The sequence below is a fragment of the Cydia amplana genome, chromosome Z, assembly GCF_948474715.1.
Source record: "Cydia amplana chromosome Z, ilCydAmpl1.1, whole genome shotgun sequence".
Classification (NCBI taxonomy): Eukaryota; Metazoa; Arthropoda; class Insecta; order Lepidoptera; family Tortricidae; genus Cydia; species Cydia amplana.
The window spans coordinates 9734289-9753841 of record NC_086096.1 but is presented as its reverse complement, the minus strand read 5'-3'; the positions used below and the strand labels follow the sequence as shown (position 1 = coordinate 9753841).

The 19553-nt window shown below is 37.3% G+C and overlaps 1 protein-coding gene across 1 annotated transcript; it reads left to right on the top strand.

Moving 5' to 3' along the window:
- Window positions 1-898: 898 nt before the first annotated feature.
- LOC134661890 (putative serine protease K12H4.7) lies at window positions 899-15263 on the top strand. The gene is made up of 9 exons (XM_063518116.1): window positions 899-1137; window positions 1501-1688; window positions 4512-4747; window positions 5188-5323; window positions 5975-6122; window positions 8237-8396; window positions 8976-9108; window positions 11182-11348; window positions 15091-15263. Exons 1-9 carry the CDS (start codon window positions 949-951, stop codon window positions 15198-15200), a joined length of 1467 nt encoding a protein of 488 aa, XP_063374186.1. The 5' UTR covers window positions 899-948; the 3' UTR covers window positions 15201-15263.
- Window positions 15264-19553: the final 4290 nt, after the last annotated feature.

Genomic DNA, 19553 nt, shown 5'->3' with positions numbered 1-19553 from the left:
TTAGCTTTGCTTATTCTTATTTAATGTATTGGTATTTAATGGTGACAGCAGAAATATCTCTTGAAACAGAAACGATTCAGAATGAAAACCAAATGAAAACAAATAAGGTGACGGCTGTCATTCACGGTCCACATTCCACAGATAAAACACAGATGACACGCATTTTGGAATTATTCGAACACAGTGTTGCTAACCCGCGATTTTTCAAATTTTCCGCCTTTTACTACTGACAAGATTTGGTTGACGGACTTTACTATGTCGCTATTACACTACTTTATCGGGTAGTCCATGGTACCGACATGATAAAGTATAAAAGCCGTAAATTACTTCGTACGATTAAAAAAAAGTATTATTTGTCGATATTTTAGCAACACCCCGTGTTTTAAATGTAGGCGCGAAGGGATATCGTCCGATATAAAATTTGAATTTCGGGCCTTTTTTCACTGACAAGATTTGCTTGACCAGCTATATATATATATATATATATATATATATATATATATATACATATATATATATATATATATATATATATATATATATATATAGTAGAGTCCAGGCGAGCTAGGCAAATCGACCGATTTGATCAGGAAAATAATTGGCGCCAATCTCATCTAGCGTCCACACATACACAAAATAAACTATACTCATCCTTTTCTTTTGGGTGCTAGTACTAGTGTAAGACAAAGATAGTATGATTATCTCTGTCTACGTTTGAAAAGAGACAGTCCTTTGACAAACTATAGTACTTTATTTTTTCCGTACATTTGGAGGGTTTTGTGGGGGCGCCGGACGGGCTGGTAACTCACATAAAACGTCAACTGTCATAAAAAAAAGCGGTTATCGGTTTCATGTTTTCATAATTTTCGTTTCGTATCAACAGACAGATAAACACTGAACAAAGGAACGTCGTGCAGCAACAAATATTCGTATTTTTTTATTATCACCATGCGTTTGATTTACTTTATAAGTATACTTATTATCCAAGCGGCGTGTGCCCTGCGATTTCGCCTTGGACGTGACAAAGGTGGTAACTTGGGCGCACCGAATGTTAAAAATGTGGAATTACCCAAAGCGCAGTGGTTTAAGCAAAAGCTTGACCATTTCAGTCCAGCCGATCAGAGGACTTGGAAGCAGGTAAACTTCATGTTTCATTTATTTATTAAGAATTGTGGGTAATATTGTATTGTGTCTGCGAATTCGTCTGCGTAGAATGACGATTTATTTATTAAAAACTATTTTCCGCTCTTCCTCGGGGCTTAAACTATCTCTATACCAAATTTCTTCTAAATACCTACGCTGTTTAGGCATGAAGAGGTAAATAGACATATGTCAGGATTTTTGTTGTTAACTCTTGTATGCTTTACAAGAAAATAAGTCCATAGCCATAGTCAAAAAGTTTGGAGACTTGCTTGCCCCTGCCCCTGCTTCATTGAAAAAAAACAAGACAGTTATGTAATTTTTATTGATTACCTATTTCTAGATGTTCTAATGTTTCAGCGCTATTTTGTAAATGATACCTTCTATGACTTCTCAAACCCTGGTCCGGTTTTCCTGATGATAGGGGGTGAGGGCCCCGCAGACCCCAAGTGGATGGTCCAAGGAGCTTGGATAGACTATGCCAAGAAATTTAATGCTCTCTGCATCAATTTGGAACATAGATATTATGGAGAAAGTCATCCTACTGAGTAAGCATATACATTTATTTTAAATATATTAGATTAGACCACTAACTACAATAGATATCAAACAATTGGTTAAAAATACAAGGTGCAATTAATATTGGATATTACGATCTTACACAAATATGGTTCAGTACTGTTAACTGAGTTTAAATATTATGTCCTGTGAAAAATAGTTATTGTGGAAATCTAAATATGTGCCAAATTACACAAATTTAATTTGTAATTTAAATGTCAACAACTTTGAGTGCTGTAATTGTTAGACCACTTACTATTTCTGGACTTGTAACAGTTGTAACATTATTTACTATATTTTACTACTAGAGAAAATGTGTCAATTTGTGCATTGATTAGCATTTTACCAACTAATCTTCACATTTATGGTTAATTGGTATTAACTGGTTGTGTCTTTATGGCGCTGCTTCACTCTTTGAACTGACTTTTGCAAAGAGTTTGTGATAATCTTGAATTTCTGTGAAATGTATTTGTACAGTCATGCTCCGTGATTGTTACGCCATTTAGGGATCTAGCTAAATCGGACATTTCATAGCGTAAGTATGGAACAACCAATTTAGCTAGAACCCTAAATAGCGTAACAATCCCGTGTGGTGATGAGAACCGTCTGGTACTAAAAATCATTAGGAAGTATGAAGTAGTAATCTACTGTTTTAGTTTTTGGTAAATCCAATAGAAATAAAAAATAACTGTATCCTTTGAGAATCAATCATTTATTGGCTATGATTAATTGATTTTACAAATTAACTTGAATTAGATGACCTGGCCACAAAGAAAAGGAAATACAATGTTCTTATGGGTCTACAAATAATATTGGGCAAGATATTTTTGCTAATGTCTGTTCAGTTCTACAACTTCTTCTTCTAAATCTTATGATTCACTACATTTAATACAACAAATGCGCAAAATGTTTAAATACTTATGCCTTTGGAATTCCTTATTACAGTTATTTATTTATTATTTAATTATTTAATTAATAAAGTACAGTGATATTATTAACTATAATCATAGCCCCGCAAAACTCAACAATGAGTTTGACTGTGGGGTCATCAGTCTCTGGTTAATATGTAACTTAATGTAACTTAAAGTAGGTAAATTAATTACTACAATGTATCATGGTAATGTTTTTTTAACATAGATTTAAATTTGGACTTCTTGTTTTCGCGTCTTATAGCTTCAGGCAAACTATTGAGTAAGTATGGAATTCTTTTTCTAAGTGTTCTATCCCCGTAGTAGTTATTAATTCTAGGAACGGATAGTTTGCCTGAAGTCACAGCCTTTGTGATGTATGTATGATTAACTGGTGTTAAGGAATCCGCTGAGGCATGTGGCATATCTCTGCCCTAGTTAACAATTTATAACAAAAGAACAGTTAAATGCTTTCTTATCATGTTTACATACCTACACATGTGCCATGTGTTGAAGATAATAGCGTATGTAGGACGTAATGCCACAAAGCATATTGTGTATTGGTGATCAAATATCAATTAGCCAGTCACATAAATATAAATTTGTACTTTGTAATAAGTTGTCCAGATTGTCAAAAACCATTTGGATAATGGTTAGCGACCTACTAGGCACGATCGAGTTCACAAACATCTTTACACGCCAACATTCCAAAAATATGTACACTATCTTATTGTCGGAGTCTTAGAGGCGTGTAAATATATTTTTGGAACATTGGCTTGCTCAACCTAAAAAGGCGGCAAATCAAAAATTTTCGAGTCAAAGTGTATTTGTGTGACGTCCGTGTCTTTGAACGGACCAATCACGGCATGGGACTCGCTCACCTCGTCCCCCGCACCCCAGTATTTTTGGCAGCATCGGTTTCATGAAATAATTGCTCTAAACTCCGTCTAGAGGATTCCTAGTCTATGTTAGTTCCTACAACTAACCATTTGTGTCTGGTTAACTAACAAGAACAAGGGTTATCTTATCATAAATACCTACCGTACCATGGGTAAACAACACTGTCACAAACCTGAATCATTAAAATACATATACTTGGTCAAGCAGATCTTGTCAGTAGAAAAAGGCGGCAAATTTGAAAAATGTAGGCGCGAAGGGATATCGTCCCAAAGAAAATTTGAATTTCGCGCCTTTTTTTGCTGACAAGATTTGATTGACCAGCTATACCTAATTTATTTAAATACATACAATACTTGAAACAATAATCAAGTACAGTCACCTGCAATAATATGTTACTCTTCGAAGACCGCAAAAATATCTGACACGATCTTATTTGTAGAGCCATAATTTTCTCTTATCTCTTATTTATATTGATATATGAAAAACTGTCACTGACATATTGGATTTATTTATTACCAGCCGTCCCTAATCGTATCAAGAGTTATCGTGGGTACAAACAGCAACATTCTTAACAGACCATCGGTGGACCTTATGCTGTTTATAATAAGGTTTACGAACTGTCGGTTAACAGTGTGGGCGATGGTACCTAATCAACTCATCCCAGTGGACCCAATGTGGCTTCGCTTTTGTTCCTTGGTTACTTGGGGTCTGTGTCACACACAGTATGACCCTGGGCTCCTTGGCAAGCCAAAATATTAGAAATTTATGGCATTTCGTTCATGTACGCGTATTAGGCCCATTTATAGGTAGATCCTCACGAGCGAGGTTACAGAATTGTTCCATGTAGCACTCGAGAACGTTCCAAATTCCAAATTCCAAATTCCAAATTATTTATTTGTTAAACATAGGTATGTACAACAGTAGGTCTTACATATAAAATATAGTAACACTATGTTTCGCCACATGGCACACAAATACGTCAACATATTGCATTCATATTTTCAGGGACATGTCAGTAAAGAACTTGCAATACTTATCATCGTCGCAAGCGCTGGCCGACTTGGCTTACTTCATACCCGCGATGACCAACAAGTATAAGTTGGCTAAAGGAGTGAAATGGATAGCGTTCGGCGGCTCGTACCCCGGCTCGCTGGCCGCCTGGCTCCGGCTCAAGTACCCGCACTTGGTGCACGCCGCAGTCTCCTCCAGCGGCCCGCTGCTGGCTAAAGTTGACTTTGTAGGTAGGTATAAGGCGTTGGACTAGCCCGCGCTCAGGTGCCAATTAGAATTATACGACCCTTTTTTCGCAGGTCCGGTTTACCTCCTCCTCCTTTGGTTTTGGTCCTTTGTCAATACAGGAAGCATCGGGGCCAGCTTCAAATCTACGGACTATACGTCACATACTACAACTGCTTCAAGCAAGCTATAGTACCTAGTTAGACGGATAGCGTTCAGCATATCGTTCCCGCCGTTAAGTCGATTTTATAGCTACGTCACACTGCCATAACTAGTCCCAAACGAGTAGAGTAAGTTAAATCAGGTAGGTATGAGCAGAAAAATGAAGAGATCTGATAGAACTATAAAGTAATGTTAAGAACACTGACAATGTTTTAGCGCTGATAACATCAAGATCTATAACACTACTAAGTTCGTTCAGTCATTAAATAATTGCTTGTTCCAGAATACTTTGAAGTCGTGATCGATGCGTTACGACAGAAAACTGGGAAGGACGACTGCGCCTACGAAGTTAAACAGGGCCATGCGGAAATCGTTAAACTGATGGAAACCAACCCCACTCTTATTCAACACGAATTCAAGTACCTATATTGTCTAATATACTATAACTAGCGACAGTAGCGACCCGCCCCGGCTTCGCACGGGTTAATAAATTTTACATAAACCTTCCTCTTGAATCACTCTATCTACTAAAAAAAACCGCATCAAAATCCGTTGCGTAGTTTTAAAGATCTAAGTATACAGACCGACAGGTAGACAGCGGGAAGCGACTTTGTTTTATACTATGTAGTGATTATGAGGCCATATTGTTGTAAAATAAAAAAGTGTAAATTTGTTGTAATATGGTTTGAAAGATATACATTTTGGGCTTTTTGGATTAAAGGGACAATTTTATTGTCCTAACAACAATTTTGTTGCTACAAACAACAATAGTTCTATTGCAGCAAGTATAACTTAGTATAAGTGTTTTTATCTGGAACTTATGCTCTTTAAACCCCGCGTACAACATTTTGTACATACTCGGAAATATATTTAAACTTATCTAATTATCTCATTTCCCAAGCTCAGATGGTTATACGGCGTATACCAGGACATCAGGCCCTTAGGAGTGATAAGTTGGAGAAGGAAGGCCACAAATAGATCGGACTGGAGAGACTTGCTTGGCCAGGCTAAGGCCCACCCGCGGCTATAATGCCTCAGATGATGATGATATCTAATTATCTCATTTGCAGAGTCTGCCAACCCTTCGACCGAGCAACAGCGAACGACTTGAACAATTTCTACGACACGCTGGCTAACAACTTCGCGGGCGTCGTGCAGTACAACGAAGACAACCGCATCGGCAGCAACCCCAAGTACAGGAACGTCACTATTAACACTGTAAGTGTAAGGCCTGAGTGGACGCTCGAGTTGGGCGTGCAGCGGGGCGGGGCGTGCGGCGTGCATGTCAAACATTGATATAGTATAAAGAACTGGATACCCAATCAGCCGCCAAAAATGGCCCCACAAAAGTAATGTCAAAACAGATCACGCATCACTTTTTCGTTTAGTCTTGTTTGAAACGCTCAAATGTGAAGTTGTCAACAATTACGAAATGTGCCGTTAAAATATGTAAAAATAACAATGATAAAACAAGGAAAAAGGATGGAATGTATTTCTTTCGGTTAGTTCTTTGGATAGCATTACATAATTTATGTAATCTGGTGGTAATTTTATGGTTTTGAATAAATTAATTTGTTAGTACCAAAGAAGGGATGTCAAGGAACAAAAATCTAATGAGTCGATGTGAGGTCAATATTTTTTTATAATGTTTATATGGAATTCATAAGGAATAATATTATGTTTAAATTCAAGATTTCCAAGAAAACCTATGCGACGTGCAAAGTGGCAGTCCACTTAATTTAATTATAGCAAGAGATAGGAGTGATGCAGTTTTAAACAAGGCAAAACGGCACTTGTGTGTTCGGCCTATTTCCCTGTTTCCGACATATACACCACCAATAAGGGCTACTAATTGTAAATGCTAAACCTGTCTGAACACAGTGACCACAGGATTTTTTTATAAAGTATAGGTAGACTTTACAAAAAAAATACAATCAGTACCTAAATGTCCCCGTGCACCCGTGCTATGAGTAAATGTAGATCTTAAATACACAGTTATTTGGTACTACTTATTAGTAGAATTTATTTCAAGGAAATTAGTATTTAAAGACGTATACGAATTAAAAATTTAATTTGTTTGAATTTGAACCACGAATTAATTTTATTTGAGCTCCCGATTAAATTAAATTTGTTTTATTTATTACTTCAATTGGTTTTCCTGTACAGTAATACATATTAAAGTGTACCAAAGTGACTCCATTCGTTCATTATTCTCGTTTGACGTTGTTTGACGTAAATACGTTACGTTTAGTGCCATCGGACTAAATTTTTTAACAGTGTTGGTACTTATGTTTGCAAATTTGACACTTAATGCTTACGACATTAAGCTCTTTTCTGTACGAAACATTTATCTTGACTCAAAATTTACGTAAGCGTTTTTATCATCAATGCAAATGGTGCGAAACGTCATTGGGATCCACATTTGTTGACGTTTTTGTTCTGCTTTGTGTGTCTATTTCTTTTATATTAAGTCAGTGATGTCAAACAAATGCAAACGTATAGGAGCGGCCTTAGTGCACGCTGCTCACATCACTTGTGAGCCCGACGCCACGCTGCACAACCCGCCGAACGCTCCGCTTCGAGCGTCCACTCAGGCCTTACACTTACACTAAGAAACGTCTGTATGTTCAATTTTTTTTTCAGTCATGATTCATCGGCATCATAGGTGTAAATCTTACAAACATTACATTTAAAATACATTAAAATTAACTATAAACGAAATTAAAACTAAACCTTAGTCAAACTACTCAATTTATTCAACAGGTTTTGGGTGCCAAGTTTCAGTGCCAAGCCCCTCATCTCAAATACAAAATGAACACACCTAGGTTCTTGGCAGTGAATGTGCTAAACGTTCTTGTTGTTGCCGCACATTTTAAGTTTTAGTTATTTTGCTTTAATCGAGGTCCGTAAAATGCCTGGAGTATACACTTGTCTTCATTTGATCTTCAATATTTTAAGGAAAGTGTCAGCAGTTCTAATGCCATGTAGGCGCTTTTTTATTCGTTTTTTTTAACGATGTATATATTTTGCACTAAAAATTAGGGCTTTATTAATCAATCTAGTAACAAATCTCAAACAGTCATCGATTACTGTATTCATTCGACTCATATTGTTCTAATTAAGTACCTCGTCATTTGTTTCAAAATGCCCAAATGCAACTCGGTCACCCAGATTATATAACATTTGTTACCTGGGGCCCGTTTCTCAAAAGCTTGTAACTTGTAATACAAGTGGAAGTCCCTTTCTAACAAAAGCTGTCAAAAAGTGACATCCGCTTGTATTACAAGTTACAAGCTTTTGACAAATGATCCCCTGCTATTTGCTCGTTACAGATATGTAACATGCTTACGGAGGAGACCGCTCGGCCATCACACATGAAGTTGGCCGACTTCAACTCCGTGATACTAGAAGTGGAGAACCAAACCTGCCTGGACTACAGTTACGACAACATGATACAGGAGCTCAGGAACATCTCGTGGAGCAACGAAGGAGGTATGAATAGTTGATACATAATAAATATCACAAATATGTTGGTGTTAGCTAGACCACCCGGTCATCACACATGAAACTGGCCGACTTCAACTCCGTGATACTGGAGGTGGAAAACCAAACCTGCCTGGACTACAGTTACGACAACATGATACAGGAGCTCAGGAACATCTCGTGGAGCAACGAAGGAGGTATGACTAGTTAATCACTTCATTGTATAAAACAAAGTCGCTTCCCGTTGTCTGTCTGTCCCTATGTATGCTTAGATCTTTAAAACTACGCAACGGATTTAGGTGCGGTTTTTTTTAAAGATAGAGTGATTCAAGAGGAAGGTTTATGTATAATTTGTTAACCCGTGCAAAGCCGGGGCGGGTAGTACATAATAAATACTTATCACTCATTCATTCCAATCGTGCCAGCTCTTGTGAATCGACCTACAGTGTCTTCAGTCAAACCCCCACTAAAAACGTTTTGATTGAACTAAATTCTGATTCCTGTTTATATACGAAGTATTTTGTAGAGGCGCAAAGCCGCAAACTAAGACATTTGGAAGCTGACACAAATGCTTGGTGTGTGTTCCAGCCCGCCAGTGGATGTATCAAACGTGCACCGAGTTCGGGTTCTACCAAACCTCTACGGGCACCACGCCATTTTTCGGTGACAAGTTCCCTGTGGACTTCTATATTCAGCAGTGCCAGGACATATTCGGAAAGAAGTTAGTACTGTTTAATGGTTTATTTAGCTTAGGCTGGCAATTTTTATTCCCAGTAGTTACCACCAAAATTTTGTTAGAGTTAAATTCTAATAAAAACAGTATTTAAATAGTATAATATACACTGACTTAATATAAAAGAAATAGACACACAAAGCAGAACAAAAACGTCAAGAAATGTGGATCCCAATGACGTTTCGCACCATTTGCATTGATGATAAAAACGCTTACGTAAATTTTGAGTCAAGATAAATGTTTCGTACAGAAAAGAGCTTAATGTCGTAAGCATTAAGTGTCATATTTGCAAACATAAGTACCAACACTGTTAAAAAATTTAGTCCGATGGCACTAAACGTGACATATTTACGTCAAACAACATCAAACGAGAATAATGAACGAATGGAGTCACTTTGGTACACTTTAATATGTATTACTGTACAGGAAAACCAATTGAAGTAATAAATAAAACAAATTTAATTTAATCGGGAGCTCAAATAAAATTAATTCGTGGTTCAAATTCAAACAAATCAAATTTTTAATTCGTAAGTATACGTCTTTAAATACTAATTTCCTTGAAATAAATTCTACTTATTAAATAACTGTGTATTTAAGATCTACATTTACTCATAGCGCGGGTGCACGGGGACATTTAGATACTGATTGGATTTTTTTTTAAAGTCTACCTATACTTTATAAAAAAAATCCTGTGGTTGTCACTGTGTTCCGAGAGGTTTAGCATTTACAGTTAGTCGATATAAGCCCTTATTGGTGGTGTATATGTCGGAAACAGGGAAATAGGCCGAACACACAAGTGCCGTTTTGCCTTGTTTAAAACTGCATCACCCCTATCTCTTGCTATAATTAAATAGCAGTCCACTTTGCACGTCGCATAGGTTTTCTTGGAAATCTTGAATTTAAACATAATATTATTTCTTATGAATTCCATATAAAAATATAAAAAAATATTGACCTCACATCGACTCATTAGATTTTTGTTCCTTAACATCCCTTCTTTGGTACTAACAAATTAATTTATTCAAAACCATAAAATTACCACCAGATTACATAAATTATGTAATGCTATCCAAAGAACTAACCGAAAGAAATACATTCCATCCTTTTTCCTTGTTTTATCATTGTTATTTTTACATATTTTAACGGCACATTTCGTAATTGTTGACAACTTCACATTTGAGCGTTTCAAACAAGACTAAACGAAAAAGTAATGCATGATCTGTTTTGACATCACTTTTGTGGGGCCATTTTTGGCGGCTGATTGGGTATCCAGTTCTTTATACTATATCAATGATAATATAAATATAGAGTGATTTAATAAATAATTATAAGTCGATAGTGTTTTAGTAAACTGCTTTAAAAGTGACCAAAAATATTGAAAGTTTAGCCGGTACTATTACAAAAACTATATGTAAGGATAAATTAATTAATCCATGTAGATTATTTTTCAAGTGATTTTATTAGGTAATTCAAAATCACTCTATATTTATACTATACAATTTATACTGTTTTCATTAGTATTTAACTATAACAAAATTTTGGTGGTAACTACTGGGAATAAAAATTCCCAGTAGTTACCACTAAACCGAGTTGGTGGTAACTACTGTGAATAATTTTTCCCAGTAGTTACCAGTGGTAAAAGGTGGGAAAAAAATCCCAGTAGTTACCACTGGTAACAACTTAGTGGTAACTAGTAGGAATAACCCTGAATCATAGACCGATTGCATTTTAAATACCTACTACAATCTCTAAAATACGAGAATTGTTTTAATTTGTTGTATTCTTCTTCCTCGCGTTGTCCCGGCATTTTGCCACGGCTCATGGGACTGCCATCTGACCTTCCAACCCAGAGGGTAAACTAGGCCCTTATTGGGATTAGTCCGGTTTCCTCACGATGTTTTCCTTCACCGAAAAGCGACTGGTAAATATCAAAAGATTTAATTTATTGTAGTATTAGAAAAATATGAACGGACGAAATCTCCACTATTTGACAGGTATCATCTGTCAGATAACCGCGTCAGTACACAAAGAAGAATTTTATAACAGCTATTTATATGTCAGGTTCAACAAAAACTTCGTGAACGCCGCCGCCGCCTGGACGAACAACTACTATGGCTCGCTGGACATCAGCATAAGCCGCGTGGTGTTCGTGCAGGGCTCCGTCGACCCGTGGCACGCGCTCGGCGTCACCACGCCGCGGGACAACGCCCCGGCCATCTATATACACGGTTAGTGTTCGATGTATAGTTTGTAGCTTTCTAATAGACCCCGAAGGCTAATCCTATTGTCTACTATACCTGTACTACAAAAACAAAACACCTGAAGATAGAGCAAACTATAATAAATATAATAAAATATTAAAAAAATGTATGCATACATCTAGGCAAATATCAAACAGAAATTACATAAATAATGCCAAGAATATTTCAAAGGCTAGCTGGGACATAATTAAATTAGATACAAAACAGAGTGATAGTTTTAAAACTAGAAAGATTAATGAAATTGATTACAATAATAAAATAATAAATAAGCCAATAGATATTGCAAATGCATTCAATGACTATTTCATTAGCATAACTCATAAAAACGCAAACTCTGACATAAACTTAAGACAATATAATCATGTCCTAAAACATAACAATTCAAACATGTTTCTCTCTCCTACTGATTCAACAGAGGTAGCGAAAATCATAACAAAACTTAAGAATACTCAATCTGTAGGCTACGATGAGATTACGACAAAAATAACAAAGTTAACAGCTGATATCATTGCTCCAATACTTTCTCACTTAATAAACCTAATGTTTGAACAAGGCATATTCCCTGAAGTGCTAAAAGTGTCTATCGTAAAGCCTATTTTTAAAGCTGGGGAAAAAATACAACCAGGTAACTATAGACCAATTACCCTTATACCTATATTTGCAAAAATAATAGAGAAAGCTATGTTTACTAGACTAATGAGCTTCTTAGACAAATGTAACATATTATGTGATCAACAACATGGCTTCCAAAAAGGGAAGTCGACAACTTTGGCTACATTCAACATAATTAATAAAATAGTGGATAATGTAGATAAAGGAGACAATACAGTTGCAGTTTTCTTTGATATGAGTAAGGCGTTTGACCATGTCTCTCATAAACTTCTATTGTACAAATGCGAGAAATATGGCATAAGAGGTTTGGTCTACTCATGGCTAGAGAGTTACCTAAGCAATCGACGTCAAACAGTAGAAATCACAGATCTAGACATTGATAAAATTCAAAAACAATACAGGTCAGATACAAAAAACAACAAAGTAGGAGTACCTCAAGGAACCATCTTAGGACCCTTGTTATTCCTGTTATATATTAATGATCTGCCCGCGATTACAGAACACGAGTGTACACTATTTGCAGACGACATATCTGTTGTCATATCTGATACCTCAACGCTCAATTACAACCAGGTCATTAATGAAACTATCGCTACCATAATGAAATGGCTAAATGATAACAGATTACAAGTCAATGTCGAAAAAACCAAATATATCCAATTTATTAATCAACGGGGTAAAAAAGAAGAACTTACTTTGACTTATAATGACCAAACTTTAACAGAATGTGATAGCACCAAGTTTCTAGGTATTGTTCTAGACGACCGTTGCACATGGAGCATGCATGTGGATAAAGTCTGTACCAGCATTAATAAATTTTCATATGTTTTATTGCGATTATCAAGAATATCTGATAAAAACACTGTCCTTAAAGCATATCACGGATTCGTGGTATCCAATTTAAGATACGGAATATTGCTCTATGGCAATTCTCCGCATATAGATCGTACCTTTATAGCCCAAAAAAAGTGTATCAGGGCAATGTGTAGCACCTCGCAGCGGACATCTTGCAAAAACTTATTTGTTGAATTAAAGTTGTTAACAGTACATTCACTGTATATATATGAAGTCTGTGTCTTTGTAAAATTGCACCCCGACATGTTTAAAAAAAAGGGGGAAATAACCCACTTCAATACAAGATACCCCAACAGATTAGTCCTACCAAAGACTAACACAAAAATGAAAAGTAGCTGCTGCTACGCGATGTGCATTAAAATATTCAATAAGCTGCCTGAGGACATTAAAGAATTACCCCTTAATAGATTTAAAAACAAATTGTACGACTACCTGACCCAACAGTGTTACTACAGCTTAAAAGACTTTTTAAATTGCGATAATGTACAAACTGACTATTAAAGTAGTTTACCTAATTAATTTATTAAGTAAAACCTTGTATATTTTAATATATATTTCATTAGTGACTTATTGTTCTAACTGATTGATTTAATTGTAAGTATATTTAAAATTTCTGACATTTTCATTCTTTGTAACCTACTTATAAAGTTTGTATTTTAATTCAATTTAACGGTTGTTGTTATAATGTTATTATTCTCCTTTTATATTGAAATCTTTTTATTTTATGAATTTCATTATATTTTAAATTATTATATTATAAACTTGCTAAATTATGTTAATTTATTTTGAATTCTATTTTTAAATTGAAAATAGATGGTTCTCTCTTGCCTTTTCCTTTCTTATCTGTTTACATGTAATCTTCGTTAATGTTTAAGCTACATATGTAAATAGTAATTATAAGTTTAGAAATAATTTAGCTATTAAGGAAATAATTTGCATGACTTATTAAAGTCTGAATGTACGCTCACTCAACCATTGTAACACCACAATTGTACTACATTTAAAGCAAATAAATTACTATTACTATTACTATTACTATTACTATTGTTAAGAAAAACCGCTCGTGCCACGTGCCACAACCACCTGCATAAAAAATCGGTACTTCGGTTACCGAGTGCCGGCGAGTCGAACGCTACAGAACCAGTCTAAAATGTGTCATCGAGATGCGTAACAAAGGCGCGTTATCGGAGAGCGCACCTACACTGGTTTTTTGAGCGTCGGACTAGCCCGCGCTCAGGTGCCAAATAGAATAATTAGGACCCTTTTTTGCAGGTAAGTAGCACGTGCGGTTTTACTGAACAATAGACAATAGGATTAGCCTTCGGGGTCTATTAGAAAGCTACAAACTATACTCCTCTTTTAGTGTAAGGCCTGAGTGGACGCTCGAGTTGGGCGTGCAGCGGGGCGAGGCGTGCGTGTTAAACAAATGCAAACGTATAGGAGCGGCCTTAGTGCACGCTGCTCAAACTACTTGTGAGCCCGACGCCACGCTGCACGCCCCGCCGAACGATCCGCTTCGAGCGTCCACTCAGGCCTTAAGCTTTGGATTCCTCCGGAAACGGTGCCGTCATATTACGGCCGCTATATACCGTTGACTGACGTCACTAGAACGTTGTCTATGTAAACAAGATGGCGCGGTTTTCTAGACGGCGTTACGTTACGTTGATTGTCAACGTAACGTAAGATGACGGCCGTCATGACGGTGTCGATAGTTTCGTGAACGTTTTATTAGATAGCGGTGACGCCATTTTGAATAAATGACGGGAGATTTGAATAAATGATTCCGTACTACGATTATTTTCCTCTTCTGATGATATTTCATCCTCCAAGTAAATTATAGATGATCAAGCAAATCTTGTCAGTAGGAAAAGGCGCGAAATTCAAATTTTCTATGGGACGTTATCCCATTGCGCCTATATTTTTCAAATTTGCCGCTTTGACCTTGGTGGCTGACGGTGTGTTATGACGCCGTGGTACTTTCCACATGTCGCCACCGTAAAGACGGCCCTCTTTTGCGGCCGCTATATGACGGCCGTCATATGACGGCACCGTTTTCGGAGGAATCCAAAGCTTTACACTTAAGCTTTTCTCATGAAGAATGAAGGAACTCCAGGATAGTACTAAACTTAAAGGGCAAGTGTCCGTAGGCTTCACTAAGGTCACCAGGGTATCCTGACCCATGTCAAGCACCGTCGTGGTATCAAAACCTTATTACAAAAACAATCCATTTAATCCAATCCAGGCACAGCACACTGCGCGAACATGTACCCTCCCAGCGACAAAGACCTGCCAGAGCTAAAGGCCGCCAGGGTCAAAATCGAACAGCTGCTCTCCGAGTGGGTAGCTTCGTGATCGCGACACGTCGACACCAATACGCTCTCTATTTACTGAATACTCATATTTGGTTTCCTTGTTATCGATAGTCGTGCTTTTATCGTGATGTATGTGAGATATGTCGGGCTAAGATGGCCGGCTCTTTATTTATCATTTGTCGCCATGGCCAGGCGTGGCTCACTCCGCGATTTCGTCGCTTTGCTACAGGTAGCTAAAAGTACATCCGTTCCACACCAATTTTGGTGGCTACCCGTAAGCCGCGCGTGGCGCTGTCGCCACCTAGCGGCCATATCTGTGCTGATCGTAACAGACGCGTTTTGTTAGAGAGTGTGTCTTCTGTACCTAGTACTATTATTTATTCTGTGCCATGGCTGTCACGTTCTAACAAATATGTGAGTGCGAAAGTGACGCATGACATGACCAGTGATATAAATGCGACCATGATAGCTGGTCTGTAGGGCTAAGATCGTCGGTTTTTTATCATCTGTCATTATGCCTGTCAGGTTCTAACAAGTTTGTAAGTGCGAAAGAGACGCATGACATGACAGGTGATAAAAATGCGACCATGATAGCTGGTTTGTAGGGCTAAGATGTTCGGTTTTTTATCATTTGTCATTATGCCTGTCACGTTCTAACAAGCATGTGAGTGCAAGTGACGCATGACATGACAAGTGATAAAAATGCGACCATGATACCGCCGCTGATGTTTGTCAATTACGTTTATATGGCCTTAATGTTAGGCAGGTCTGCATTAGGTACAGAACTATAACCGCGAAAGTCGAAGTTCGCAAATTGCGGGCATCTTTCTCTGTCACTCTAATAAAGCCTTCATTGGAGTAAAGGAGAAAGATCCCCGCAATTTGCGAATTTCGGTTTTCGCGGTAGCCCCTCTGACGTGCCGTCGGAGAAAATTGCGAAATTTTGACTTACAAAAACTTCGCAGTCTTTTATTTTTGTATGGCAAATGGCAATAGAAAGTATCCATTTCTACAATGAAAGTTTCCCTTGTTTCCTGTGAAATTTTTGGAACCGGCTAGCACGAGTTGTTTCTCACGCGCGAGTCCATACTTGAAGTCACGTTAAATGTATCTAAAGTCGCCATCAGATATATCGGAGCGGCCAAGGTGCTCACAAATATCTCAACACGCCTCTATTGTTAAGGCGCTAGAGTGCGTGTTCAGATATTTTTGAGCACCTCGACCGCTCCGATATATCTGATGGCGACTTTTCTACATAGAAACACACTTAATATGTTACCAGTGATAAATTAATAACAACCTAAACAGATGAGATATTTACAAAAACCAGTACTTTACTCATGCGTTATATCGTATTTACACATTTTTGACCATCTCGGGCCTACAGGAAATGAACATATCGGAAAAAATGTTTTAAAAAACACCAGGACATGTTAAAAATATACTTATAAAAATATTTCCAAATAAATACATAATATTGCTTGTTAGCATGTTGTAAGAATGGTAGGTTAGTTAGAGTAATATTATTTCGTTCATCGTGATTGTTGATCAACCTAGACAGATTGGCTCTCTCTCTCTCTCTCTCTCTTGTATTATTTAAACGATTGTTGATATCAGCGACAGTCATTTGTTTTTGTATATTCTGCAACATCCTGATTATTAACTTTTGCAAGTAATAAGAACGGAAGCAGTCTTTTGTTTTTGTTGATCAGATTCCTATTAAGAGTTTGTTAAATAGATAATAAGTAAAGGCTTATATCCAAATAAATCATGTACTTATCTGGCACAAAATGACTTTTCTTTCTTGACTTCGTACTAAAATATATTTTCGCAGTGAATGTTGTAATGTATGGTACAGTCAGCAGCAGAAGTTGCTAAGCGGGCGAGGTGTCCAAAATTATCTTTATGCGACTTTATTGTTAAGAGAATAAGAGCGTGTCAAGGTAATTATGAACACCTCGTCCGCTTAGCAACTTCTGCTGCTGACTGTACGAGTATACCTTTGAATGCAACGCATTTTAAGCGAGCAGAGCGGTAGTGATAACGGTTTTAATCGGTTTATCATATCTGTTATAGTAATTTGGTGTACGATACATACCTATTTTTATTTCTCGTGTTTTGAGTGTAATGTACTTAGATAAAAACACATGACACAACTGATTTGCAAGACCGATGTGATCCCATAAGTGTACTGCGAACAAAGTTTGTGCGGTACACTAATAGTATTTTATGCAAGCGTTGTTTAAGAGGGGTCAAAAACGGCGAGTGGCGTGAGTAACAATTTGAGGCGTAGCCGAAAATTGTTTAAAGACGCCACGAGTATTTTTTGACTCGGTTAAACAACGTTGCATACAATACTTTTTCTACGACCAAACACTTACTTTGAAATAAAATTGTAAATTTAATAAATATTTTTCATGTCATCTAGTGGACTTCTACCTACGGTATCTACCTGTTTTTAGTGATTCTTGTGCTATTACTGATATTTCTTCAGGCGTAGACACTAAGTTTTTGTCTTCATCCATTTTAACTTGAAAGACACACTGTTTTTTATTTAACAAAAAAGTTAAGTTTTCATTCGACAGGCACAATAGTATTCATAATATTCAAGATTCACAATATTCAAGAAGTAGCAAAGAATGGAGGGTACGAGCGGGAAAAGAATGAATGTAATTAAAAAAAAAACGTCTATGGTTCACTTATTTGTCAGATATGACATTCACACCCATAAGCGAGAGCGAGAAAGATATATTTCTTTCTCGCTCTCACTTATGGGTGCGACGAACCAAGGTCGCGTTGCGGTGCGACAGTGTGTTATGACTATAAGGTTGGCAACAATGTATTTTTTAAGTGCCCATTACACGAAGTTTTGTAAGAGCCAAAAAGATTCTGCGTGTATGCACAAATGCTTTTTTAGGGAATAGACTAAAGACTTGTCTTGACAACTTTAAGATAGGGTTTTAAAGATGTGTGCACGACCCTTTAAATGACAAATAAAAGTACGGGAGTAGAAAAAAATAAATAAAAATACAATAAACTGTAACAGTGGAGTTTAATAATACCATAAATAACAAGGGAATACCACCTCGTCTAACAATAAATTGTGGAATTGTTCTGAATATTCACAGAACTTGACATTCATGGCTACGATCATTAAATTCATTTAAAAAAATAGTGTATAATTGTATATCCTTAAAATTAATTACTATAATAAATTATGATAATTCGCTTGAGCAATATGTGGAACAACTGCTTATTAATACATCGTTCATAATATCATTGCATGTGCCCTCGATATAACATTCGCTTAATTACTTAACGAAGGCCTAGTTTAAGGTGCTTAGCACTCTGGATACGATTCGCACGTCGATCCGGTGTGCGAGCGGGATGTCGCTATTATACGTTCACAGCGTTGTCTCGCTCAAACATCGGTGGATCTAAGAATAGGGTTCAGGTTTATAACCCCATTAATTATTATACCAGTAAGTACAAGAACAAAATATTTAACTTCATCTAAATACCTACGCTAGAATAGTCATATTTAACAATCGTCCTGTAAAAACTTAATTAATGATAATTCATTGCTACAGGGAAAGCCTGGTCAATCTCAAATTGAAAACGAAAGTATAAAAGACATCCATAACTGAAGGATTTGAACCCGGGATCTCCAAATTTGTAGGCAGGGTCACTACGATTCAACATTCACTGCAGCTAGTAGATGACACCAATGCCTTAATAAAAATGCCGACCTCCTAGCCTAGTCGGTAGTGACTAGAGATGGGCCGAATATTCGGTATTCGGCATATTTTTTAATATTCGTATTCGGCCGAATAGTTTGGTTCAAACTGCCGAATATTTACCGAATTAACAAATGTTTTTTTTAAGGGCGTCCGCTAGTTAGCGCGGATCGATCTGGTCTGAGACGTTTCCGTTTCTTTTCATAATCATTCTTGGTTGGTCGGGAGGAGAAGGGTCGTAAACACGTTATGAGTGCAGTTGCAGTGCAGTGCTGTTGTCAGCGTTTTAGCCCAACCGAATATTCGGTTTGGTATGAGCTGAACGCTTGCTTTAAGACACTCGCAAGTAAGCGAGCCAAGCGTCATCAGCCCGACACCTGTTCTCCACGGGCACATTACACCTGCCAGGCCTGTGGTCGTGTTTGCCGCTCCCGTATTGGCTTAAGCTTTGGATTCCTCCGAAAACGGTGCCGTCATATGACGGCCGTCATATAGCGGCAGCAAAAGACGGCCGTCTTTACGGTGGCGACATGTGGAAAGTACCACGGCGTCATAACACACCGTCATCCACCAAGATCAAAGCGGCAAATTTGAAAAATGTAGGCGCGATGGGATAACGTCCCATAGAAAATTTGAATTTCGCGCCTTTTCCTACT

Coding starts and splice junctions, on each gene's coding strand:
- LOC134661890 (XM_063518116.1), top strand. CDS start 949: ATGCGTTTGATTTACTTTATAAGTATACTTATTATCCAAGCGGCGTGT. Junction 9,109..11,181: donor CAGGACATATTCGGAAAGAA/GTTAGTACTGTT, acceptor TTTATATGTCAG/GTTCAACAAAAACTTCGTGA. Junction 11,349..15,090: donor CCCGGCCATCTATATACACG/GTTAGTGTTCGA, acceptor AATCCAATCCAG/GCACAGCACACTGCGCGAAC.